The following is a 22,730-nucleotide window of genomic DNA, read 5'->3' as shown; positions in this document are numbered from 1 at the left end:
TTGAGTAAGGAAGAGATGTTGGATTTACTACAACATAAGAAGAAATACTTAGAACATGGGTACTCTGAACCAAATGGCAAGTGATTTTGTGTGGGTTATATTTAGTATATTTAATATATTTATATAATATACTTAACTGTGACCTTTATGTGTGTCTCTTAATTGAACTACAAGTTTGAGCTTGGCATGGGCTCACCCCTCAGTTGGTTAGTATATTTAATTACCATGTGAGACTATAAAACAGTTAGAGAATATGTTAATATGCTAGTGCCTACAGTATGTATTATGGATCCAGTAATTGTTACACGGTGATATTTATTGTTTGATGGTCTATCCCTCTGAATGAAATGTGGGTGCTAACTTCTACTTTAATTATGTCAGTGAAGGTAAATTCTATTATTTTGTTCATGTATTTAATTTTTCAAGGAGAGACATTTTAATTTTCTACTAAGCATTCTCCCAGAGCCATTATTTTCTCCATATCGCACCATGACACAAAATGACAATTGACAGAAGAAAGAGGATAGAGAAACAACATAAACATATGAAAAAGAAATCATTGCAGAGAACTTTATAAAAATTAGTTAAATTCACCAATATAATTTAAAAACTACATATCTCTAAGCAAACTTAATTAGTTCAATTATTTTAACATGAAGATATTACTACTAGTCCTTTGAGTTTTAAGAAAGACATATTTAAAGACTATTACCATTGTAATCACCTGTCTGTGTTCTGGTTTAGCTTCCTCCACCATTAAGCTCTGATTAAATATTTTTTTTCTCACTTTTTTTGGAAGAATTTTCTATGATAACATGAAATGTTGTAAACCCTGTTTTGTAAGGATTTATAGTGAGAAATAGATTAATACCATGAGGTGTCTGAGACTAAACAACTTACCATTTCTTTAAGGAGAGAGAGACAGAGAAAGAGAGAGAGAGAGAGAGTGAGAAATAGATTAATACCATGAGGTGTCTGAGACTAAACAACTTACCATTTCTTTAAGGAGAGAGAGACAGAGAAAGAGAGAGAGAGAGAGAGAGAGAGAGAGAGAGAGAGAGAGAGAGAGAGAGAGAATTGGTTCACACAGGCTTTAGATTTCAATGTTCCAAATTTCATTCTGAAACCCAAAGTTCTCCCAAACCATACCTGACATTTCAGCTTTGCAATGCACAGCAGTGTGCAATTGAGAGAGCAGCAGTGCTCCCTCAGGCTAGATACACCCAGAGTTTACAGGAAGGAGGGTTGGGTTTCACTATTTAAGACAAAGCTAGCAGTGTGTCAGTATGTAGGTTCAAGCCAAGCTCTGAGAGTGAAATATGTGGATATATACCTACATAACTCAGCCTTTTAAAAAAATTACTTAAGTTTTGTTTGTTTTGAGACAAGGTACCTCTATGTAGTCAATTCTGGCTTCAAAGCTGATTGCTTGTACCCCAGCTTCTCGAGAGAGCTGAGATTCCAGGTTGTGCAATGAACCTAACTCTTTGTATGTATTTCATTTCCATCTCTGAAATGTCACTGTTGCTGAAACTGAGGTGGGTTTTTTTTTTGGGGGGGGGGTGCTTTTTTTTTTTTTTTTTTTTGCTTTTCTTTTTGCTTTTCTTTTCTTTCTTTCTTTTTTCTTTTCTTTTTTTCTTTTTTGCCAGATCCATGCCACCACTGGTTTCAATTTGCTCTCAAAGCTGCCTAATGGAGGATGGGTTTTCCCAGTCCCTACAGACAGTCTGTAGAAGGCAGCCAGCATCACTGCCTGCAATACTTCTTATCTGAACTAGGAAGCATGGCTGCCTCATGTTCATCATCCAGGTGGCTACTTTACCCTCAGGGTAAACTGTCACTCTGAAGGAAAAACTATCCCAGATTCTCTTCACAAACTGTTCCTCTCTTTCTTGAAGCAATCACCTGAAGACCTGATTGGAGGAGCCTCACTTGGGAATGTTCTAAAAACCCAGACATTTCCAGGGCAAGTCATGTGTCTGGCATTATAATCACAGTTCCTGAGAGGCCTGCGAAATGCTGAGAAGTTTGAATCTGGAACCTACTTCTTTCTGACTTCCCCTCCCAGTTTCTAGCCAAAAATTATTTTTATTTTCTTTTTCAAAGATTTATTTATTTCATTTATACGAGTAAACTGTTGCTGTCTTCAGACACCAGAAGAGGGCATTGGATCCCATTACAGATGGTTGTGAGCCATCATGTGGTTGCTGGGAATTGAACTCAGGACCGCTGGAAGAGCAAGCAGCCAGTCAGTGCTCTTAACTGCTGAGCCACCTCTCCAGCCCCCCAAATTGTTTTTAACATGCTATTCTCTACCATCTTAAAGCCTGTCATATGTCCCAGGTGACACAAAAATTTACAACTTGCATTTGATTTGAAATGATAAAAATGCTCAAAATATCTGAATGAAAGAAGAAAGATCCAGGATTTATTAACATGGGCAGAAACAATTGTATAACTGAATGAATCAGGCTGTTGCACTTGGGTATTTTGTCAGTGTGTAGCTTTGGGTCGTTTCCAAATGACACAGTGTAAAATAAAGAGGAACAGTCTAATCAGTCACACACACACACACACACACACACACACACACATACACACACACACACACACACACAAAGGTCTGTGAGTGCTAAACTTAGCATCTCAATCTGAACTAATCAATTTTCAATAATATTGAGTTATCGGGATAATCTCTAAATTTCTAATTTTTGTTGTTGTACTTGGTCAAAAGGAAACTCATGATTTATTTCATAGTTGGTGTATCTCATATTGTGTCATATTTCTAACTTTTTTGATTGTGAAAAATGATGTAGTCATATCATAACCTCAAAAAAACATTACAATTCAAAATTGAGAATTTCATACATCCATATAAAGCACTTTGACCAAATCTACCCCTATGTACCCAACACCACTTTTATTTGACTTCCAACTCCATGTATTCTCCCCCACTCACTTTTAAACCCATTGAGTTCACATAGTGCTGCCTGCATGTGAGTACGAGTGTGTGTGTGTGTGTGTGTGTGTGTGTGTGTGTGTAGAACCATCTACTGTATAGCATGTGTAGCCTCTCAGGGAGTGCAAACCTCCAGCAGTCATATATACTATATACTATATACTATATACCATATACCATATACCATATACCATATACTATATACTATATACTATATACTATATACTATACACTATATACACTATATACACTATATACACTATATACACTATATATTATATACTATACACTATATACACTATATACACTATATATACTATATATACTATATACTATATACTACATAATATATATAATAGCCCTTCGAATAGGGGTGGGGCTTCATGAGATTCTCCCCCATCCATACTGGTATTTTGGCTGGCTTGATTTTGTGCAGGTTTTGTATGTGCAGTCTCAGCTGCTACGAATTATGTGTGCCATAGTTCTGATGTGTGTGACAAATACTGTTTTGTTGCAGAAGTCCCCTACTCCTGACTCTTCCACAATGATGCCTGAAACTTGGGTAGAAGGGGTGTGAGACAGATGTTCCCCTTAGAGATGAACACTTTAGCAGTCTCTTAATCTATGCCTGCTGAGCAGTTTTGGATCTTTGTATTAGTTACCATTTACTATAAGCCAAAGTAGCTTCTCTGATGAGAATTGAGGGATACGCTGGTCTATAAGACTGAAGATAAAAATTTAGTGGTCAGTTGATTACAGTGTCCATTTCACAGAATAACAGTACTAGGTTATCTCATAGGGCCCATGTCCTAGCCAACCATGAGTTTCTGGCCCAGTTAATGATATTGGGCATGAGGTCTGTCTTTTACAGCAGTCTTTAAATCCAGTCAGGAAGTTAGCTGCTACCATAACATCAGTGCCACTATTGTACCAGTTGGCATATCTTACCTGGCCAGTCATTATGGCATCTTGAAGCCTCAATCTGGATAGGGTTGTTAATTGCTTCTACCTGGTAGCGTGCATAGCAAATCTCAGCACTATGAAATCTGGCCAGTTCAGATAAAGTTTCCAGTTTACTAACAGCTTGATTTCTCCAAGTCCTATGACTCAAATAAGTGGTGTCTGTAACAATGATTTTACCACGTGTTATGGTGGATAATCAAGAGCAATGCTAATAGGACCCTACTGACCCATGACTTGAGAAGAAGTAACATACCTGCTCCTGGGTCTTTTATCTGATAGTCTATATTGTTTGGAAGAAACTCTGTTTTCCACTTAAACTCCCTTTATACATGCATATGAAGATACAGATGTTGCTGTAGGGTTTCCATTGCTGTGAAGAGACACTATGAACTCGGCAACTCTTATAAAGGAAAACATTTAATTGGGCCTGACTTAGTCCATTATCATCATGGCAAGACTCATGGAAACATGCAGGGAGACATAGTACTGTAGAAGGTGTTGAGAGTTGTACATCTTGATTGGCAGGCAGCAGAAGGAGCTTGAAATACACTGGCCAATTCTTGCTCTTAAAGCCAGCCTCAAATGGCATACTTTCTCCAACAAGGCTACACACACCTCATTGTACTGCCACTCCCTATTAGCCAGGCATTCACATGCATGACTCTGTGCAGATGGTCATACTTATTCAAATTACACACACACACACACACACACACACACACACACACACACACACACACACACACACACATGAAATGTCTGCAGTAGTAGATTTCCATGCAAGGTTTTCTAATGTTATATTATTTGTTCTTCCCTATACTGGATCTTCTACTTTAGCCACAGACCCCGTACCTCATTTAACCCTTACCATCCCATTGTTTCTCTTACCTGCTTCATGCTACCTACATTCTGTTCTTATCCCACTGAAATTTTCCCCCATGACTGCTTTACTGGTTTCATGACTTCTATGGGTACTCCAGTTTAAACATGCATATGTACATTGTTTATCTTTCTGGGTATGAGTTATCTCCCTCAGAATGACTTAACCAGTGCTGTCATTTTTTCTACAGATTTAACAATTTTCTTTAAAGATGAATAATATTCCACTGTATATTTTCTTTAGCCATTCACGAGCTGGTGGACACCTGGGCTGTTTTCATCTCCCATATATTGTGAATGAAGTCACAGTGAACATAGATGAGTAACAATATTTGTAGTATAATACAGAATCCTTTGGGAATATGGTAGAATATAGTACAGGTAGATCATATGTAGAAGTTTCATACTGACTTCCATAATGGTTGCACAAGTTTTCAACTCTATCGGCAGTGAATAAGTTCCCACTTCCCCACATCTATCCTAACATTTTTCGACATATTTTTATATTAGCTATTCTGAATGGAATAAGAAGAACTCTCAGTGAAGTTTTAATTGGGTTTTCTTGATGACTAAGGATGCAGAACATTCAAAAATGTTCTCAGCCATTTGTGTTTCTTCTTTTTCTCATCTATTTATTCTCATGTCCCCAGTTTTAACTGGGTTGTTTTCTTGATGTTTAGTTTTCTTTGCCTTTTTTGTTTGTTTGATTGATTGATTTTTTTATTCTTTGTATATTCTAATCCTGTATCTAATGTATAGCTGGTATCTTAGTTACTTTTCCATTAGTGTGATAATATCTCATGGCCAGGGCAACTTATGGAAGATTCGATTTAGAGCTTATGGTTTCAGATAGAGTCTGTAACCATCATGGAGAAGAGCACAGAAACATAGCTCTGGAGCAGTCTTTCAGAGTTTAAGCTTGATATACACACATAAGGTGCAGAGAGGCATACGCAAAGAAAGCTACCTGGGAAGAAGTAACATGCCTCCTCCATCACAGCTGTACCTCCTAATCCCCCCAAACAGTTCTACCAGCTGAGGACCAAGTATTCAAACATATGAGTCTATGGGGGTCATTTTCATTCAATCTACCACAGGTGGTAAATAATTATCATCATCATCATCATCATCATCATCATCATCATCATCATCATCATCATCATCACCATTCTGTATATTGCTTCTTCAGTCAAATGATAGTTGATGGTGTTCTTTGCTATAAAGAAGATGTTTAGGTTTGTAACTTCTCTTTGATCCTTGTTGGTCTTAATGCCTTTGTTCTGGGGTCCCATTTAGAAAGCATTTTGCTGTGCCTATAATTTGAGCATCTTCATTACTCTCTCATCTGTCAAATTCAGAAAATAAGATTTTTATCTTGAAGTCTCCAATCCAAATTTGTTTGAGTTTTATTTAAGGTGAGAAACAAGAATCTGCTGTTCCATCTATATGGAGTGACCTAGTTTGACAAATACTATTTGTTAAAGGCGCTGCTTTTATTCCAATATGTGTTTTTAGCCTATTGTCAAAAATCAGGAAGCAGCAGGAGCATGCATTTACCTCCGAGTTCTCCAATTCAATTGATCAATAGGTCTGTTTTTATGCCAATATTATGCAGTTTTTATTCCTATATTTTTGTGATATCTTTTTCTTTTTCCAGTTAATGACTTATATAGGACAGGTTTTAGGACCCTATTTAGAAGCTAATTTTTAAAAGTTAGCTACTATAGTGAAAGGCACTTAAATGTATTCATTGTATCATGTTAAGTTACAATGTTCCTATAAAATGTCTGTATAACTTTAAATTGGCTATTATGTGTTGATTTTATTTTCCAATCATTTTAATGTATCTACCCATCAAATAATCTCATCAGACATGCTGTATGTGAAAATGTGCATCCTTAACATCTCATTGTTCACATTTCTGACAATTATTTAATATAATTGAATTTAAAATAGTTTTTGCATGAAGGTCACCCTATCTTTTTTATATTCATAATAATGAACTTCAGTCAACTCAGACCCATTAACTTCTTCCCTGAGGGAATTAGATCTTTTTCATTGTGGGTACTGGGTCAAACAGTATGAACAAGCACAATAGCATATGTATCTTTTTCAATTGCAATAATCAGCGTTACTAATCAGTTAATATGAGTATTAGCTTTGGAAAGTGGTGTCATCAGTGATAATGTATGAAGAATTAAGTTTTATCATTATGTACTATATATGACAATGGTGGGGTGTAAGTTTTAGATTTAAACAGTTTATATATGTATGTATGCATGTATGTGTTTCAGAGTTAAGGATCAAATAAAGAGTTTTGGGGGTTCTAGGAAAGCACTCTCCTACTGAACTGTGTGTGCCATTATGGTTAGCCACTATAAAATATTTAAAATTTCCTTCTGTGTAGTCGATTATATAGTGGAATATGTTATTTCTTAACAGATGGCTATCTTACTTAACTATAAATGTAAGTATTATGTGGTTAAATTTCTTGCAAAATCATGATTGATGTTGTGACTTCTGTGTTTGCAAATCATTACTCACTTTGAGAAGTGTTCCATATCCCACTGTCCTTGCCATGTGTTTTTTTTCCTGACTAACTTGGAAGCTGCATGCTTACTAAATTTGTATTTTAGGGAGGTAACTCCACAATTTCCTCATTTCATAAGAAAATGTGTGAGAGGAAGTCTTCAGTTTTCTCATTTGTCTCATTGTCTTCTGCTGTCTTTGAAAGCTTACAAGATCCCACCCAGGAAACTGAGGTGGGAGCCATTTGCAGTCTCCTTTTAGGCTTTTCTGTCAGTGGCTTTGTGATTTATGATAGATCTTGACATCTATCTTCTTTAGAGATACAACTGTCTTTGCTGGGGCCAGAAAAGAAGCTCTTAAGTCATCTTGCATTGATAACACATTCTTCTTTGATAGGGCATAAATGTTGTAATAATCTCTGCAGTGTCTAAAAGCACATTTGTATACAAGCTTTTTTTATATGCTTTCAAAGACACTGTGATTCCAAATATAGCAATTTAACACACAGTAAAAATATTAGCTTATTATTCCAATACATATCCATTTCTTAGAAATGTGCCATTTGTCTTTAGATGTATTTAAAAAGGCATCTGCAAATGTACCCTTAATGTTTTATCAGATGTTGTTTTCAATTTGACTTCAATAATTAAACAAAATTGTATTATTTCCTACATGGAATATAAAAAATATTATGCCATGTAAATGTGCCATGTGATAAAATGATTTAACATTCATGTTAACATGGTATATTGTATGAAGAACAAGGTTCACATCTTAGCTTTGTTTATTAGACATATATGTTTTATATTAAAAAGGGTTAAATTAATAAATAAACAGACATCAATCATTTTAAAAGAGGATACTTCTGATGATTAGGAATGCATATGATTACAGTGATTGATAGATACACAGAAGCTAGTGAGTATTTTAATGTATCACACTAAAGTGTAACCAAAGGATATAAATGTAGGGTGGTCTACAAATGTGAACTTTAGTTTACTATTTATAATTTCCTTACAGTATAAGTTGCACATATTTATTTTACATTCATCCTGAGATAAGTAAAAAAAAAAAATCTTAAACTTCACATTGATCTTTTGCTTAGGTTGTTTGCCATACTAAAAAAAAAATGGTCAGTTAATTTAATAATTATTATTTTATTAATTTTGAAAATATGAATTGGTTGACTACTAACTAACTAATTAAGCTTAACACTGAAACTTTACACAGTAAATCCCCAAATACATGGAATTTGCTTGTAAATCATGTAGCTTGAAAGGCAACTATGTGAGAATAAATTTTTAAAATATTAAATGCCAACTATGGTTAAAAACCGAAAAACGCATTTAGTATTTTCCATCCAAATGACTTAGTTACAGGCATGTAATAGCAGGCTGTGACAACATGTCCAGAGCAAAATTTGCTATGTGTGTTCAGCACTAGAGTTGTGGACAGCTACCCTGAGGTGCTCTAGTTTGTAACCAACGCAGGATCCTGACATTCTACCGTTAGTTTATTCTTAATTTTTGAAAATATGAATAATTTTATAAAATAAAATCAAACACTTTGCTTTATTCTCATTCTTAAAACTTCTTTGTCATGTACACTATAGTTGCTTATTGTAGGTGCTATAAATAACACAGTATTTGCTTTTGTAGAGTATACAGTAAGATTTCTGTGATGCATAGTTTATTTACTTCTTGAGCCCAAATGTAGAAATGGATATCTTAATGTTCAATATTTAAATCATTTAATATTTAAATTTTCAAGAGGTTAAAGGTTGAATAGGGAAGTAGACACTGTCACCCGATGTCTAGGCTCATGAATCAAACCAAAAGGGAAACTGAAGTGAGCTTTACATCAGCATATATGTTTCTATTTCCTGACTGGAAATAGACTGGGTGAGATATGACATCAACCGTGCCCTCACACCTCCATCAGTGTGCCTTCCATATCATATTGAATTCTACTATCATTTCATGACAAATCCATCCTCTCTTAAGTTTCTTCTTGTCAGGTATCTGTTCACAGCAACAAGAAAAGCAACAAGGGCCATACAGAGTTTTAAACGAAAGATTATTACTAACTCAAGATGAATATCCAATGTATGAAGCAAATTTTTGTTAGTCAAAGTTACAGTTATAACCAAGTATGGTGGGGCAAACTTATAATATCAACACTTGGGGGGAGAAGAACGAGGAGTATTATGACTTCAAGTCCAATATTCACCAACCAAAGCTGGTGGCAATCCAAGCTACATAAGATGCTGTCTCCAAAATTAAACAAAATAAAACTTTATAAAAGGCTTTAATCATAAGTGACGAAAAGCGGCAGCAAAAACCTGAAAAGGCACAAAATACCAAAGTCCATAGTATGTTATATGCCAATACTGAATAGAGTTCCCTCAAGAGCCAGATGCCGCTTCCTCTCACATCACATCCAATTTCTGACACAATTTTCCATGGGCCAATTTTGAGACTAAGATGAAGTCTAATCATCAGACTCCTCTCACAAGGAGTAAGTGTCCTATAGCACAGGCAAGTTTACCAAGTTTACAAGGCAACTCTACACATATATGCTTGGGGGTTTGCAACATGAGGCTGAAAAAGGAAATAGAATGTAAGGCCCTGCAGCAAGAATTATCTTCACTTGTTTGTAACTGTAAGACAGTTTGAGAATGTCGAGAATGTACAAAAGGTCTTGCTGGCTTACCTGTGCAAGCACATCTATGACCGACAATAAAAAATTATTGTATCAACTTTTTTCCCCATGAAATATAAATAAAAATGTAACTGATAGGAAGCACAGGTCAATATTAACAATGACATTCAGCATTGTCAACATTGAGGAACCCTAAATAAATTATATTGCTCGGTGTCCTGCTTATTCTTGGGAAGAGGAAAATCCTTCATGGCATCAGGAATTGTGCTAGTCCTGTCACAAGGCCTTATAAACTTGTTATGGAAATATACATAATATAGTTTCATTCTGTAGCTAGGTAATTGTGCTGCCTCTCTGCAGCAGATAGCAGATCAAATGGGATTTGATCAACTTAAAGTGCTCTATTTATAGCTATTGCCTGGAAGATAAACTGTCAAGTAATGAGGTCTCTATAATCAATTAAATGAGCATAATACTTCTGTCCAACAGTCAATAACATCCCAGCTATTATAAGTGTACATTTGAGTGACTCCAAGTATATGCACCACACTGTGCTTCGTCACACATAATTTCCAGAATCCTCCTTGACCTCTCTCCTTATAGTCAATACTCATTCTGTTTCTATATTTTGGACTAATCAGAAACCTAAAATTCATGGATTCATATAGTATTTATCCTTTGTTATATTTTCTTCAAATTTCCTCTATTTTATAGCACATATTAGCACTTCATTACTTTTCAGAGCTGAATAATACTGATCTATTTATTCATCAATATTTATTGATCAATAATGCTGATATATTTATTCCTTGTGATTATTTGAGTTGCTCTTAACTTGTGGCAAGTACAAAAATCATTGATACAAACATTGTAAGTTTTATCAATGAAGAGAATAGCTTTTTCTGGCTCATTCTTTTCTTGAATCAGTGCATTGACCTGAAATAAATTTTCTCTTCTTTTTCAGGCTATTCCCATCCCTAACAATCTCTGCTTTGAGAAACCATGTATTTTATAGTAATGAACCTCTAGAGACCTAAAAGAGTACAGAATGCTATTTTCAAATGACACTACTCAATTATCAAGATAACAATGTGAAGAAAACAAAGGAAAACTGATAGAGAGGCAAAGTAACCAGCCAATTTCTTAAACCAATCTTTGTTTCAGCATGTATTTTCAACAATAAGGTCTAAACTTTTGATGATTTTTTTGTTTAATGAGGGGGTAAAAATAGAGATATTGAAGGAAGTTTTTCTTGTAGTATGAGAGACATATCTACATAACTTATTTATTCATCCATTGAGGGATCATTTGGCACCTTTTCCACAGAACATGTATTCAAAAACTTCAAAGAGTTCAGTGACTTTATGCTTCATTTTCTCCCTGTAGGAGAGAACACATACAAAATAGTCAATAAATATTTATGAAATAAGGGAGTAAAGTTAATTATTAGAATGAAGTTGTTCATTTTAGTCACTGTGACATCCATTTTAGAATGCTAAATAACACCATTTCTGCACCAATTGTCCTTTAAGATCAACTAGGGAGCTAGAAACATGATACTTCACAGCTGTAAACATAGATCAATGGCTGCATAGAAGAAAGGTTACTTCTGTTTATGCATGGTATTGTTGTTTGAATTGTGTCTTAGTTAGGGTTTTATGGTTGTGAAGAGATATCATGACCAAGATATAAAGGATATTCTTATAAAGGAAAACATTTAATCAAAGCAGACTTGCAGTTTCTGTCCATTATCAATCATCATGATGTGACACACAGTAGGCAGGCAGGCACACATGGGACTGGAGAAGGAGCTAAGTTATACATCGTGTTCCACAGGCAGTAGAAGATTGCATGCCACATTGGATGTAGCTTGACATACAAGAACTCAAAGCCTGCCCCCACAGTGACACACTTCCTCTAAAAAGACCACACTTATTCCAACAAGGCCAAACCTCCTAAAAGTGCCACTCCCTATGGGTCAAGTATTCAAACACATGAGTCTTTAGGAGCCATACCTATTTGGTGGTTTGGATAGGTTTGGCTACGAGGACACATGGTAAGGCATTTGCAAATTAGAGTTGTTTAGTCTAGAAAGAATCCTGACAGATGAAAGCTTGAAGGGCACACATACCATGAGCAGGAAGAACAGAGGGTGAGAAGCAGAACAGGGAATTAACTCCAGTGTTCTGAGTCCTCATTCTGTCCCATAAACTTTAAATTTTCTTTCTTAATTTCAGCTTCATAGGATTCCCATTTCCCCATCTCCAGCAACGGTTGTCTTTCTTTATGCATCAGAAAAGGAAAAAGTAACACACAGCACCAAGTGTGAAAGCCTAAGTAAGAATCTAGGTCTCCGGATCTCACGGCTTATCATTCCAAGTCTCTAAATTATATCTGTGAGCTTTAGGTAGCTTTTTCTGGATAACTTATGAACTTTAAATACAGAAAGAAAGGGGTTAAGACAGAGAACTCTCTAGTATTAAACTAATGGAACAAAGAGAGGCTTGAAATATTTGGTTAAAATCCAGACTTCAAATACAGTAAATTTCTTTGGATGGAATATCTAGGTAGATGTTGTAGAGAATAAGAAATGCATGTTTCTTGATGTTAATCTTACCAAGATTATTGTCCTTTGTGTATGTATTTATTAAGCTTGACTCAAAAAAAAAAGAATTTGCAAACATTACCTTAAAAAACAGTTTGATTGAATTCCTTGAAGCAGATGGTCCCTTCTGAGACATTATCTGACCTAAATGTATTGTAGTGTTTCCTGACCTGTAATAACTCTTATTTTTCCTAATTCAATTCAAAGTCAATTTAGCTTAAAAATAAAACTTAGTTTAGCAATTAAGGGAGACCATGAACTGACTGAAGAGCTAAGGCAAGCAGATACTGCATCTTTATGGGTAAAACTGTGGAGGTAAGTAGATGTTAGAGAGGAGAAGAGATTTTTAGGTACTCTGTACAGTGTGAATTTGATGGACAGCAAGTTTCAGGGGTCTTCCTACTTTAACTCACTTTACTTTTTCCACATATGCTTAAAAGACTATACAATTTTTTTAAATGAATGAACATGAGATGTTTATTGTAGTGCTCGTACTATGATTTTTTTTTAAAGGTAGGTATTCTAGGTAGTTTAAATTGTCAGCTTCATATAGCCCAGACTCATCTGAGAGACAAGCCTTGATGGAGGAATCAGCTAGATCACATAGGCCTGGAGGGATGTCTATGATTGATTTTCTTGATTATTAATTGAAACAGGAGAGCCTAGCCCACTGTGGGCAGGACCATCCATAGGCAGGTATAAGTCTGTATAAGAAAGCTGCCTGAGCATGAGTCTACAAGAGAGCAAGCCAGCTAAAAGGATAGTGAGGTCATAATGCACAGAACAGCAAGCAGTGGGACATTTAGGTTTCTGCCTTTGAGTTCCTGCCTGGACTTCCATCAAAGATAAACATAACATGGAAGGATACAATGAAATAAACCCTTGCCTCCTCAAATTGCATTTGGTTAAAGTGTTTTATCACAGCAACTAAATGAAACTGGAATAATAAATGGCATCCCACAATGAAACTTCAACGGCATTCCCCATGTTCTGGGTATAAGAATTCAGACCCATTGCCTCAACTTGCTTGCATGGATTAAAAATGCAAGACAAATACCTCTGCTTTTTTTCTCTTTTTATTTCTACTCATTGTGTGTGTGATATTCTTAATGGCAACAGAATTACAGAATAATAGAGTCCTAAAGTGATCTGGGAATTGGTGTCAATCTCTGTATTAGTTTTCCAGTGATTGGGATGGAATTCTTTAATACACCACAAATTGGCTGAGTTGTGATGATTAGCTGTTCAAACACTGATTGACGTTAGCTTTACAGTGAATGTGTTGATTTCTTTGTCACAACTTGGCTGAGTTATGATGGTTAGCTATTTGTTCAAATGCTACAGTAGACACTGCTATGCAGACATTTATAGATGAAGTAGCATTTATAATCATTTTGAATGGAGCAGATTGCCTGCTATCCTATGTGTTGACCTCATCCAATCAGTTGGAAGGCCTTAAGAGCAAACACTGAAGTTTCCCAAGGAAGAAGCAACTCTACTCTAGGACAGTCATCTTTTATAAACCGCTTCCTAAACTTTTTAGGACACACCCTCACAATGCAATTGGATAAAGAATATTTTTAAAGTACATCTCACAGAACAATACCTCCCAGGTTGCATAATTAATTGACCACCCTGGAAAGAATACTTTCAAAGTCTCGAACAGCCTCAAAATAGACAAAGAAAAGTGAGTGTGTAGATCCTGCTATTTCAGCAAGCATCTACACTCACTCCTGCAAGTATCACCACAGATCTCTCAGTTGTCACGACTATGCATTGGACAAAACAGGGCTGACAAGCACTAAAGAACTTTCCTCACACACAGTGTGGCTAACTCTCCGATGTGATTCTGAGTTGCTGATCCAAAAATGCTGCCTGTAAAACACTAGCATTAGTCAGAAAAGCGGTTCTTATAGATCTCTCGGCCAACAAGCTGAACCAGAGATGATTCTCATTCCAGCTAAAAGCATGTGAGGATCCGTTATGCTAGTGAGAATGTAAAGAGTTCTTTGAGCAGAAGTTTCGGTACATCTCATTCTTATTCTAAAGATAGACCAACTATGTCTTCAAGACACTATGAACTGTTTCCATGGGGAGAATAAGAAAATTCGATCAAAAAAAAATTAGACATCCTCTCTCCTCCCTCTATCTTCCCCAAAGTAATTTCGAGTAGATAGGAAATTTTCTATGGTCACAGCATCCTTGCACAAAATAAAAAGGCTCTCGGGCTTTTAAAATGTTAAATCGGTTTACTGAGCTGAAATGATTATTCTCATGTTTCTTGGTGCTGTCTCTCCAACCTTGATTCTAATTTCTTCAACCTAATAGTATTTCCTCTGGGAAAAGAATTTACACACCCCTCCGCAGGAAAACAAGCTCCTTTTGCCCATCCTTAGTCTCTGAGTGGCAAAGGCCCAGCGCATGCTCACTCTGACTCATACAGTCCTGTTCAGGCCAGTGCTGGTCTCGGACACATTTGTAAGGCTTGATCCTTTCTCTTTCTCACTGGGGAGCAGGTGCACCCAGACAGTTCTCTGGAGCCACACTGAGTGATTTCTCTCTGGAGAGACACATCTCTCCAGTCTGCCAAAGAATGAAAATCCAAACAATCACATAGATCACTTCAAATGGTGCCAAATACATTCCACCAAATGCTACTGGCAGTAATTACAGCATGAGACGTGATTTTCTTCCAGCCCCAGACTTTCATCTTATCCTGAGTGTCATGAAAGCAAGAAAGGAATTGCTTCACTCATTCCCTCAGAAACAGAGGGTCACCACAACCTGTAGCAATGCTTCTTGATTTGTGAAATGTCTGAGACCAGGGATTAAGAACCTTCCTGCTCACCACGTGTATCAGCTCCTTAAAAATTAGGCAAAGTGATAAATGAAGACCACCATTTTGTATAAATAAGCCCGAGGACTCTCTGCTGAGAAAGGGCAGACTCTGTTGTGGCTTAGGGAAAGGAACACTCAAAGTCCTGAAAGCCAAAAATGAGTCTGCTCTTCAGGAGGTAATAACATCCCAAAGTCTACCGGGATTTTCAGATTCTACCCCAAAACTGCCTTTCATGAAAACTGGACCAGGAACTCATACCAAGGGACAGAGAAATACTAGGGACAAAGCAGCTCGGAAAACGAAGTTTTTAAAAAGGCTAAAGGACTAATAAGAAGCGGTGGGGAGCTGCAGAATAGCAAGGAAAGGCAGAGCCACCTAGGAGGGTTGAGACGGGAGGAGGAAGTCTGGAGGGAGGGGAAAGAGCAGAGAGCAGAGCACGGACGGACGTCAGGAACAAAAGCCCCGGCAGTGGAGTCTGGCAAGGCATGGAGGGAGCATGGGGTGTTTTTGAATAATTATTAAAATGAGCATGTGTCTGCGCCATCCTGTGGGTGTGGCGCAGAGCGGAGTGTAAACTCTAGCCGGGCCGAAGCAAACATTGGCTTAGCGGCAGCAGCTGCCAGCCTGTGCCTAGGAGTGTGGGGACTAGCGCGGCGGCAAGCAGACCGGCACCATGGCCTCGTCTCAGGGGAAAAACGAGCTGAAATTCGCCGACTGGATGGCAACTCTGCCTGAGAGCATCCACAGCATCCCCCTCACCAATTTAGCCATCCCAGGTAGGTGCCCGCTGCCCCTGCCCCGCCCTGCTTCATTTTACACCCAGTGTTAACTTCCCCCTGTGTCTGTGGGAAGGATGCTCGTCCAGGGGGTGGGTCCTCGGGTTTTCCAAATCTTGGAAGACCCTGGTACCCGGGAGTCAAGGTGACTGCTTCCCCTGGGCTTCAGAAGCAGGCTGTGTCCACAGGGCTGGGGCAGAGGAGAAGGTGGTTCCAGGATCGCGCCCTGAGCCCCTTGCTATGGTTTTTCTTGAAAATTCTGGCGGGGGCTGGGGAGTAGGCAGGTCAGGTTCCTTGGTCTGTGGCTCCTTGGTGCGCTGTGGGAGGAAGCTTGCTCTCTTAAGAGTTCGGCTTCAGAACATCACTGAGTCCATCCCCGGCATGGACTTGGGAGAATTTGATAGCTTCACTGTTAGAATCTACTGGAATCGTTAATATTCGTCCACAGTCTCCTTTAAAGTCACAAAGCTCTTTCTGAAGAGTGATGAAAGTTCAGGGACCAGTGGCAGCAGCAGGATCACTGTCCTTGACAAGGAGCTGAATGGGGCAAGAAGCTGAAAGCAAGCCTTTCCTAATTGTCTTGCACTGTGAGGGAGTCTGGTCAAAGAGCTGCTTCAGGTCTAGAGCTCCTGGGTCGGAAAGCAAACCCTTGCTACATTTGCAGCTCCAGACAGAAGCCAGGCAGTGAGCCTCGCTTCCGTGAGCAGCAGCGTAGAGATGGGAATGATGAACAGATGGCCCCGGAAAAGGTGACCTAGCAGGTGATCTGGAGGAAAGCAAGCTTAGAACAGCAGGGTATAGATATGTGGCATCAATAGGTTTTAGTACTCTCTCTGGCCAGTGCTTGTGGCTCGGACCAGAGCACTGGCCAGGTTTCTGGGTCGGAGTACACAATAGTCTCTAACTCAGGTATCTAAGAGGAAAGATTGTTTCTGGGCAGTTTGTGAACGCGGCAGCTGGAGAAATGCTAACATTTCTTTAGCAATTTGGCTGAAGGTGTGCACAGCCGTTTTTTTTTTTTTTTTTTTTTTTTTTTTTTAACAAGACTAGGCTGGAGGGCAAATTACTCGTGGATAATCAAGCCCCTGCCCAGAGTAGAGATAAGTTTTTTAAGTTCAACCTTCTAGTCTACTTCCTATGATCTGCCCTATCTACAGCTGCCCCTACCTCCTACCCAGCCTCACCACCCCAGGGGGGAAAACATGATGGAATTTGGAGGAAGAGAGTGGATGTGAGACCTAAGAAATAAGACAAGGAAGAAATAAAACAGGATTCTGGAAATAAACAAAAACAAAACAAAACAAAAAACCCAGTGTCTAATCAACAAGCGTTGGAACTAACCAGTAACAACTCAATTGCAGTGGATGTTTGGTGGCAAGGGCAGGCACAGGTTGGTGAGAGCTCTGTCCTCAGAAAACGGTTGTCTCTACCTTTGCCGTTCCTCAGCAGATGACTTTCTGGGACCCAGTTATCTGTCTGGCAAAGCACAACCCAGCTTCTCCTCTGCATGGATTCCATACCCGTGAGTCTGGGGATTGCTCTTTTGAAGAAGTAGAAAGCACACAGCTTTGCTAGTGAAACACCTCTCTCCCTTCCACAGGCCTCCACATCCTCTTTTACATTTTATTTGATTTCTTAGACACTTATTTTCAACTCAGTTTCCTGAACTGAGTTGGTAATAAGGGCAAGGACTGGGGTGCTAGCTCTCTGTGAAGGCAGTCTCTTGAGATTCAAGGGTTAAATGCCTGAGGTTACATCCCAGCTCTGAGGGATGGAGTGATGGCACAGTTAAAGCTTACCATAATGTCTGTAACACTTCACTTTTTCAAAGCCAACTTATGTCTGCTAGCTCATATCCTTCCCCAAACTCTGTAAAGCAGGCAGTGCTAGGATTCCCATTTTCATCTCATAGACTCAAAACAAGCAACATGCCCCTCAGAACAAAACAAAGTAAGACCCAGGAACTCAGTGCAAGCAAATGACCTAAAATCAGTCTAGTGATCTGATCCTTAAAAGAGATTTTTATGGAATATTTCCTAGGGATGCAGGGGTAAGGACTTTGAGATTTATGTGAGCATAACGCAGAAGCAACAAGTTCTCACTGAGGTCAGGAGTGAGATATCTGTAGAAATAGGGTAATTTTTCTTTCCCCTTCATGGGACTAAGTGGAACTCTGAGGTCAGAGGCTTCAATTTTCTGTTAGTCTTCTGGTAGAGACATAAAGATGATGGATTTGGGTGATACAGAATTCCTTGTATTCTCAAGTCCATTTAGTGTAAGATTCAAAATAAATGGCGTATAAAGCCTTGCAGTTTAACCCCAATACTTTTGGGAAACACACACACACACACACACACATACACATAAATCAAAGTCACATACACAGACACAGACACACACACACATACATACATACATACACAGACACACACACACAAATCAAAGTCACTGACACAGACATACATACATACACACAGACACACACACACAAGCACACAAAGATAGACACATATACATACTATATACACACAAACACAGCTCACAGACACAAAGACTCACACACACATACACACACACAAAATCAAAATCACACAGACATAGACACATACACATTCACACATAGATACACACAAGCACACAAAGATAGACATATATACATACACAGAGACACAGCTCACAGATACAAAGACTCTCTCTCTCCCTAAGTATACATTCTTGAATACCCATATGGTTTTGCAAAATAGGTTTAGCAGAATTCGTATCTATAAAACGAAGATTAAAACTAGTCTGCTACCTTTCTGCATTATTCAACACAAAATTTTTTTGGAAGAAAAAAGAAGACATTCAAATTTTGATAGAGCAGACTAATTGGAGACTATTAAACACTAATGGAATAATTGCCTTAAAATCATGCTAATAGCTTTCTGGCTGCTACATGTTTACTTGGCCAGTTGCTCTAGCTTGAATTAAGCAATTATCTCCACCATTTAAAACCACGTCTGTTGCACAACGCAAGTGTTTCTGAGGAGGGGAACTGCTGCTCAGCCATCCTTAAAGCTTCAGGTTTTCTTAGGTAAAGCAGATAGAGAGTGAAGGGCCAACTAATTATGAGGCCACCTACCTAGAGCAGCTGCTTCATAGTTCCTTATCCTATAGCCAAGAGCAGCCTCTCTCTGTGTGTGTGTGTGTGTGTGTGTGTGTGTGTGTGCATCATGTGTGCAGTTCTGGTGTCCTTGAATGTTTCCCAAACGTCTGTGTCTTGAATGCATTCAGAACTAAGTCTCAGAGCTGCTCTGTATCTAAGTGCTTCATGATTTGGGATGAACTGAGCTAAACCATTAACTTAGTAGCTGGTATTAGTAAATTTTTAAAATTTATTATTCAATGGCAAAATGCTGACAGAACACACAACTGTTCAAATTTCAGTCTTATTTGTCATTTTTTTTCTCTCCAATGAAGCCAAACACATGGCATTTGGAGTATGGATGATGCTGGCTTTTGGCACAAACAGGTCAGAGAGGATAAAACAAAATAAGAAAGCAGGATGACAAAGTGTAAAGCTCAGGTGAAGGTGAATCTGATCTATATTTGTTATCTTTAATGCAGAGTTTTAATACAATTCACAGTATTTTTAGAGCCCTTAAAAGGGGATTTAACAAGGCAGTGTGTAATGTGCTGGTGATCAGAGTCTGAAGTACAAACATACTGAGGGCTTGGCTTATAGGAGAGATCTGCTGTCCACCCTCTGATACGCAGTGAAAAACCGCTTACCCAGAGTCAAACTGACAACCATTAATGAAGAACTGATCAAAATGTAGTAGGACTGGAGTGTCAGAAAGAATGTGAGTGAGTTCTGGAACAGCGATCAGTTGACTATGTTTAAAGAGAAGAATGCTTTATAAATCAGTGATTATGTGGGTAAATTTTATTGCCTTCAGAAAAATGCCAATACCAACACAAAAGAATAGTTTTGTGTAAACTAAACCCTTGCACAACTCTGATTTCTGGTCTGACTTAACTTGCATTTATATTCTTGCTTGCTTGGTTGGTTTTGTGTGTGTGTGTGTGTGTGTGTGAGAGAGAGAGAGAGAGAGAGAGAGAGAGAGAGAGAGAGAGAGAGAGAGAGAAAGAGACGTTGTATACCAAAGCAAGTGCTCCACCTCTTTGGGTTCTAATTCAATTTTAACTTTCTGTCTCATGGTAATCCCTTCACGTTGCCAACATTCTTAGAGTTAACTTACCTCTTCATCCTCTTTAATTTTTTAGATTTTTATTGTATTTTTACTCATGCGCATGTGTTTTTCTGCGGGTGTGTGCACGTGACTACAGGTGCCTTTGGAGACCAGAAGTGATGAACGGCCCCAGAGCTGGAGTTACAGGCAGTTTTGAGTCTCTTGATGTAGTTGCTGGGAACTGAAGTTGGGCCTTCTGCAAGCGCAGTACACACACTTAACCTCAGAGCCCTCTCTCCAGCCCCGTCTCTCCTCTTTGCAATGTTCTATTTCTTCTTTAATTGAAATGGAACAACCTATAGGGTTCAGGTGGAGAATCTACTTGAACACATTTCTAAAAATATGTATATGTTTGGTCAGAATGATCATATGAAGTAAATATTCCACCAATCAAAGGACAACACATACATGTGTGATTTTAATGTGTCCTATCAATGGTCTTCTAGGACCCTGTTCTTCAAGGTTGTCCAGCCAAGACCATTACCTTCATCATAGGTAGATTCATGATAGAAATATAGCATCTATATTCCACTTTTTAAATTTATTTGATCATATTCTCCAATTTAACCAGATATCCAGCTGATTCAAACACACACTTGCAGTCTAAGAGATACTTTAGTACCCTGCTAAAGGAGAGCTTTATTATGTGAGTGGCAGAGCCAAATTAAATATACATGTCTCTGGTAGGCTTTCTGCTCAACTATCCATGAGGGTTCAAGTTTTCAATCAAGCTTAAAGCCAGAACTCCATATTTGATTCAAAGCTAACTGCTCAGGCTGGGAATATTTCTGATAACTGACATTATAGTTCATCATGAACCTTGAGCAATAAATGCTACTTAATTGCTATTTAAGTGTTCAGATTAGGCCACCGTGATAAATGTAAAACCTTTCCTTTCATTTCTTTAAGCCCTGCTGCTCACTGATACTGGCTATCAACAGCACTTAAGAACAGTCCATCTGGTGATGCGGGTGGATACTGGTGCCAGCTTAAGGAAAGAAACATCCTTGCATTGGTTCTGCATCAATTTGTTCTTATTCCTTATTGTGCACAGAAACATGGACGTATGTACTGTTTATAAGGTGGAGGTTTGTTTACTTTATCTATGATGTAGGATTTTCAATATTTCTCTGGAGCGAAAGTGACTTTATATTTATAAACATAAAATTTATTTAATGGTCAGCATCAGAAAATGCTAAAAAAAATCACAGGTAAATAGTAAATTGATCTGTGATAGAAAGAAAATAGTTAATCTTGCTTATATTTTACTTAAGCATAGTTTTCATGAAATACAAACATACATGAATGAATGTATAATCCACTTGTTTGAATATCATTTGTTTAGAACAATAAAAAATGTTCTAAAATAGTTAGGTATCATGCATAAACAACACACACACACACACACACACACACACACACCCTTCACATGCCAAAGTCAATAACACGATACTTAAATGTTGAAGGTCATGCACTCTCAAAAAGCCACAATTTTACAACTTTATTTTCCAGAAATATTTTCAAGGAAATACAAATAAATCGATACATACTGATACACAAGAACATGCTCTAAGGACTACTAGCTCCCAACCCAAATCAGAGACTGGATAATCCACCCCCATTCATCCTAAATGGATTTCTGATTAGTTGCAAACATCCTGGGATTGATTCTAAGTATGCTCCACAGGAATCACAAGTTTGGCCACAGTACAGTCTAGGTTTTTCCACTTTCCTGTTTCAGTGAGTATTTAGGGAATGGAAATTTTTGCTGCTTTGATATGCTGTGTTGTGTCTTTAGAGGCCCAAATTTGAGAATGTTAGTATCTAGCAAGGATCAAAGTTTCTGAGAGCTGACTTCCTCACTGTGAATGCTGCTGCTGCTGGCATGGACTCTGCATCAGTGCTGATGCCACATGGACCAGCACTGCCCAAGCCTTTACATCCCTTCGTCTGTAGTTATTACCATTTGGTCCTGTGACTCAGGCTCCAGTGTAGAGGGATGACAGAGGAGAGCATGTAGGGTAGAACCATTTTCTCTTCTTTAGTTTTTTTGTTAGCTCAGTCTCTCAAGGTGTGTACATATATATGTAGGCACATTGCATGTGGATACAGTATGTGTGTGTACTACTTTGTTTTTTACAAAAGCTATTGAATTTTTTTCTATAGGGATGCTTCTGGATGGTGCAATGTGTTCATTCTTACATATAGGTCTGGGGTAGAAATAATAGTACAAACTGAATTTTTCTCACCACTTAGTCTGAGTGAGTGTTAAAGGAACCAAATAATC

General features: G+C 38.1%; 1 protein-coding gene across 1 annotated transcript in view; it reads left to right on the top strand.

Moving 5' to 3' along the window:
* The first annotated feature begins 15,789 nt into the window (after positions 1-15,789).
* Plcxd3 (phosphatidylinositol specific phospholipase C X domain containing 3) overlaps positions 15,790-22,730 on the top strand; it is a 147,912-nt gene continuing 140,971 nt past the window's right edge. The window contains exon 1 of the mRNA XM_034523552.2: positions 15,790-16,211. Within this exon, the coding sequence (XP_034379443.1) occupies positions 16,109-16,211 (103 nt within the window). The 5' untranslated portion in view covers positions 15,790-16,108. The remainder of the gene's footprint in view (positions 16,212-22,730) is intronic.

This window comes from Arvicanthis niloticus, chromosome 19 (genome assembly GCF_011762505.2).
Source record: "Arvicanthis niloticus isolate mArvNil1 chromosome 19, mArvNil1.pat.X, whole genome shotgun sequence".
Lineage (NCBI taxonomy): Eukaryota > Metazoa > Chordata > Mammalia > Rodentia > Muridae > Arvicanthis > Arvicanthis niloticus.
This window is presented reverse-complemented; position numbering and strand designations above follow the sequence as displayed.